At 40.6% G+C, this 6,041-nt stretch overlaps 1 protein-coding gene across 1 annotated transcript; it reads left to right on the top strand.

Moving 5' to 3' along the window:
- The first annotated feature begins 1,255 nt into the window (after positions 1–1,255).
- Positions 1,256–3,557, top strand: LOC145457793 (caspase-2-like). Its single transcript, XM_080336076.1, has one exon. The coding sequence runs from the start codon at positions 1,742–1,744 to the stop codon at positions 2,870–2,872; it is 1,131 nt and encodes a 376-aa protein (XP_080192202.1). The 5' UTR covers positions 1,256–1,741; the 3' UTR covers positions 2,873–3,557.
- The last annotated feature ends 2,484 nt before the right edge of the window (positions 3,558–6,041 follow it).

Below are 6,041 nucleotides of genomic sequence, written 5' to 3'. Positions count from 1 at the left end.
CTTGTGGCAACGTGCCGACATCTGCCTATACGCCGTGTTCGTGTGACTACATCCATAACCTTCTCTTGTTAGATGTGTCTTGCCTTCCGGCATGGTACATGTCTGTGCTCACATTTAGACCAACCATTGCGGTGTTATTCCACAAATTGCAATGCTTCACGCCAGCTTTCACCAATATAGTAACATACACAGTGACATCACAGTCTTCGTGAGGTGACGCAGTTGAGTCTGAAATGTATGGGGTGGAGAGGTTTGTGAGTGGCAAGGCATACTCTTTCAGATCTCATTCAGTTAGCGATTTATTTCTAATCACATTATCACTCCTCGCGCACAGACTACGTAAGAAGGTAATGCGTAGACACTTATTGAAGGTAAATAAATTAAAAATAACTATAACAGTGACATCAGTATGAGAAGGTATTTTCTCTGCACTACACATATACAGACCAATGCAGCTTCACAACTCACGCTTGAACGTTGGCTCGCGATGTCGATAGCCGATAGCGCACTACTTCATTGCGCTTTGCTTGTACGTGAAAAACCTGATATTCCTATCCATATACGATGTTTGAGGGGGGAAGGGATTCGGGTGCCACGGTTATGATAATATTTCGATTTTTTTGGAATCAGGGCGGCCATAGCATTAAATTGGGACCAGTTATCATAAATTCCTGCCTTGAGTTGTCACCCGATAATAACAAGCAACCTACGACCCGCGAACGAGGTAGCCTACTCGGTGCGGAAGATAACGTCGTGGCCTACATTATGTTGATATCTGGTGATACGATTGTTGATGTAGAAATGTTCTTTCCAATCCTGTACTAGCTGCTGACGATTATCCCTGAAAAGTGCCAGCTGAAATAATCGGGTATATATCAATATAATCATGTATGAAATGGGAAATCATAGTGTCCTATATGGTGTCGACACAAGCAAATCTCACGCCTCAGTGAAATTGTATCACGTCACAATTTCCATTTGGCTACAGGCAATTTGACGTTCATTTTTGATCGGCTTGACGAGCATTAAATTTGGTAAAACGGGTATCAATCGAAAGCTGACTCTGCACTGATTACGAAAGTATAAATTTTATTCCACTCGTGGCCCTGGAACTCCCACAATCAGCCTCGAATTTTTCATTGTTATGGAGATTGGCATTGTGACGCAACAATGGTGTCTGGCTCTTTTTCTCTTGAGCTACTCTCTCGTTTCGCCAGACAGCATTGCTGGATGTGCATGATGTGCATATGCCACTGGACAAGGAAGGTGCAGATATAACCTTGTACGGTTTTCTGAGTCTTGTACCCCCCTCCAGGTTATCCCAGTAATACATGAGTGCGGATGCCAGTGTTACTAATAAGGTCTTTATTCTGACCCAGACGGGGATCGAACCAACGACCTACCGATCAAGAAGCCGGACGCTTCACCTTACCTTACATATAGTGACGTGTTCAATGTGAACATTGTTGATCGGTACCATGGGAACACTCGCTCTCTCCGATCGTAAAACGAAGAAGCGCCCTCCTTGATTGTGCATTTTTTCTTATTTAAGATATCCTTTCGTTTCATTATTATATTTGTAGGCCAAGTTGAGAATTTGATGATGGACTACGTGAAGTAATTTGGGCTCCCTCCTTTGTTTTCATTGCTGTATCGCGATTCTTAAATTTTAAATCGATGATGATGTATATTTTCATGGTGATTGACCAGACATAAATAGTACGAGATAGTTCTAGCCCTCATGAATTCCGAAAGGAGACCAGTCATGGATGTATCAACACTGTATAATTTCCTGAATCAAGTATCATTGCGATATTCGACGAGATTTGCAAGAGCGTATTTGGAACTTTCGGAGTACGAAATCGAAGATGTTTTATCAAGTACAAGTAATGCGAAGGAGCAGAAGTTCGGTCTGATTAATCGATGGCGCATGCGAACGGGTCGCAGAGGAACCTATGATCATTTAACAGAAGTGTACAAAGTATTTACCAGCAGAGTTCTTGCCCCACCGGCATTCATTGAAAGGGTTGATTGTTCTAAACAAGATGCATCAAGAGTAACCAAAAATGAAACACATTACGCAATATTAGGCAAGGAGATTAAAGGATATGTACTGATATTCAACAATACCTTCAAGAAAACTGCTAGTGAGAGAGGAGGCTCTGACATTGATGTTGAAAATCTGAAATGTCTCTGGAAAGAAATTGGGGGTTGCAAAGTTCTGGACAAATCGGATCTTAGTGCCCAGGCAATGAAAGATGAGATCAAAAGATTAGTCATTTCCGATAGTGGTAAAAGGTGTGGATTTGTGGCGTTCTTCATTATGTCGCATGGAAATAGCGAATACTATCGCCAGGGCAGTGCGGAAAGAGTCGGAGAAGAGTATATATTAGGAAATGATGGTGAAAGGGTGATGAAGACCGAAATTTTGAAAATGATGGAAAACGGCTATCCTGGAACAACACTTCAAGGCATCCCAAAATTGATATTCATTCAGGCATGCAGAGGAAATATGGAGGATAGCGGTGTTCCAAAAGAACGCAAGCGAGCACTAGTTGTTGAAAAAACGTTTTCACGAAACAAATCAGACATGCCTTCCATAATGCCAGCAGCAAGTGATATATTGATATCTTATGCCACTCATAAGGGATATACGGCATTTCGTCATGAATTTGGTACTTGGTTCATTAATGCTATCGTTAACGTATTTCGCGAGCATGCCAAATCAGAGCATGTTGCAGACCTCATGACGATAGTTAATGAAGCAAAAAGTCGGCAATATGGTTATGATAAATCTGGGCGATACATGGAAATGAGTCAGACTACATCGAGTTTACGTCGCAAGCTTTTTCTTTTTCCGGGGCAAAGCTAATACTTGCGATGCAATAATGCGCTGTAGAGCTCGAAAATCCGACGTTTCTTGTATGGATGATGTGGAGGTGAGGTTCACGTTCGCGTTCTGTGTGTGAACCTCGGAAATTTAGAGGTTCACGTTCACAAACGGACCTTGATAGATTCTGCACTGTGAACCTTTTTCATATATTACAATTTTCACGTCATTATGACATCTCTGGTTGAAATTTATTGCATTTCAACTGCGGGCCGCTCTATGCATGTGAACCTCAAATTTACACCATCCGTAGTTTCTTGTCTTTTGGTGTATGTCGGATTCAAGCCCCGAACTACTGCTGTGGGTGTGATCAGACTAGTTGACCCTCAAAGTCGTATCGATCATTCCTATCTAATACCGAATACTGTGCATGCATATTTTCTGTACCACTGTCGTCTGTTGTTAGTTATGTATTTTGGTTGGATGAAAATAAAGACTCTCTATCTCCGTCCAGACATGGGGTGATTACTTCGTGAATGTAATCGATTGCGATTACGATTACTTCTGAATAACGCGATTACGATTACGATTACAGCAAATCAGGAAGTAGTCGATAACGATTACGATTACATTGGAAAAGTAATCACGATTACTCACGATTACATTTATTTTGCATCTTAAAAGTTATATTGGAAGACAATATATGGGTTGCGCTGACAGGCCTAATGAGATTAAAAGATGCGACATTTGCGTAATAAGGTACCCATTTCCCATTTTATAGAGGACGATTTATCGCAGCCAGCGATTTGCATTCTTGCTAGGTCTACAACTGCCGCACCCCAAATTTTCTAATAGGGTGGGGAGTGAGCTAGAAGGGGACTCAAAAGTATTTCGTAAACCAACACAAATTATAGACTATTTTCGAGATATTTCATGAACTTGAAAATTTTCTACGAGCATCGCAATTTAAATGTCTCTACATAGCTTGATTTTGAAATACAAAGCCTACGTTTTCTCCTGAAGAAAAAAGCATGCATGATTTATAGTAACTGGCATTTAGGTGCCAGTCAATACCGCGCCACGACACACCAAAAGACGTATGCAGTTTCGGCCAACATGCGAATCCACGAAGTGTGCTACTAATGAAAGACATTGGCCGAAACTTGGCGTATGTGTCCATTGTCAATAGCCGCGCTGGGTGGGCGTGGGCGTGACCGGAGGTCACGAATCAACAACATACCCTAAAGTAATTTTTACAAGATACCTGGATGGTAGAATTATGAATCACGTGCCACCAGCTCTTCAGGTAAATCTGACCATCGGGGGCTGCGAGAGAAGATTAAATATGAATAGTAATATAATGCAATTACCAATACTATTGACGAAATTAAATCTTTAACTTGAAAATGTACTACCCTATGGGGACCCAAGGCAAACGTTTGGAGTGGGGGACGCTTTGCTGTTTGGTCCTGATTCTAGTTACAAGCCACGCTAACATTTTATCGAAGCCGATGGCTATAGCGGCAGGTCCAAATGTTGAGTAAAGAATTGTGAAATAACGATTGGGGCTCATTTCAAGTAGAATCATATAACAATAAGAGAAAGTGAACATAAAATTCTGCCTTCAACTTAATACAGATAACGTAATGCATCCGGACATTACGAGAAACGGCTCGGTTATGATATATATCAGCAGCTGTTGATTTTTAATGCTTCATCGTGGAAACCGTAATGTTCTATCTGACGAGTAGGCGTACAAAATTTCAAACCTTTATCCGCTGTACGTTCGTACTACATAATACTACTGCTGGCCAATCAGCAACGGTCAAACTGCGTTTAACTAAGCATAACCAAACATCAACACAAAAGTTACTTTAAACTAGGCAGAGTGGTGATTAAATATCCTGCTGCGAGGTAGTGGCGTCGGTAATGTATTGATAACCTGATATACAGCACGGTGAGTCGTCTTACAATCACACTAATGTACATCGAATATCTATTCACTATGTGTGAATAGCTGGATACTTCTTACTTACGCAATGATGATCAAAGCTAATGATCCACTTCTGACGTAATAATGAGCAGTGGCATTTGAAAATCTGGTATAATCCTGGTATAATCATAGTTAACGAGTGTTCAGTTCATGTCATAGCCAAACAAAAAGTAATCGTTCTTTCACAAAGAAATCGATTAAATATGGGAAGTAGTCCATTACGATTACGATTACTTCGGAATTTATTCGAATGTAATCGATTGCGATTACGATTACTTGAAAATGCTGTAATCGTCGTAACCGATTACGATTACTAATCGCGATTACCCCATGTCTGTCTCCGTCTAGGTAAATTGACGTGATCACCATGGCCAGATGCATTGTGGGTAGGGCTGGGCATAATGATTCGAGTACTCGAATCTGAATCGAGTAGCAATTTTAATGATTCGAGTCGAGTAGTAAAATACGATTTTTTCGAGCACTGAAATTATACGCTCCTCGCCGCTGAAAGTTAATTTATCAACAATAATTATAGTTTCGATACTAATTTTCAGAGAGGAAGCCTTGAAACCTTGACTGGTCGTACCGTAGCATTCAATACATCGTACAAAGCTACAAACGTTACTCGGAATAACGCATTTCTGAAGTCGTGATCATTCCACAACATTGCCACCCAGTGAAATGAAATCAGTGTGGTCTAAAAAATACCTAGCTATCTTTAATATGATGGATAACGGACATTACATTCTTTGTGGTGGCATAAAAGGTACATATTTGTACTTTGAAATACTGTATTTGGTTATGACGTCATCATAAGTGATACTCGATTACTCGACTCGACTCGAAGCAGAATACGTGATTCAGAATCGAATCACCCGAGTACTCGATTTTGCCCAGCCCTAATTGTGGGTAGTAAGCTGGGCGATTTAGTACAGACGCTTATGGAAAACGTCCAGTATTTGAATGTTTGATTCATAATCAGTTTGATATTTGTAACATTCATGATTTGGTTAAGGCGTTCAGCCTAATATCTCGTGTTCATATCTGTCTAGTTCGACATTAGGGTGGAGTGAAATTGACTTTTTTTTTAAATCGAAAAAAGCGGGTTCTTAAATCCCGACAAATGACCTAAAACAAGAAGAAAAAAATTGATTTTAGGGGATTGCCCCCATTTTCCAGCCGGCAACCCCCACAATTTCTGCGCGAATGTAAAATAAA

This window comes from Botryllus schlosseri, chromosome 15 (genome assembly GCF_051294905.1).
Source record: "Botryllus schlosseri isolate E-star chromosome 15, Bs_hap1, whole genome shotgun sequence".
Lineage (NCBI taxonomy): Eukaryota > Metazoa > Chordata > Ascidiacea > Stolidobranchia > Styelidae > Botryllus > Botryllus schlosseri.
The sequence above is the reverse complement of the archived record's forward strand: the minus strand, read 5'-3'. Positions and strand labels throughout refer to the sequence as shown.

What these genes read in the sequence shown, in the direction of transcription:
- LOC145457793 (XM_080336076.1), top strand. Translation starts at nt 1,742, where the DNA reads ATGAATTCCGAAAGGAGACCAGTCATGGATGTATCAACACTGTATAAT.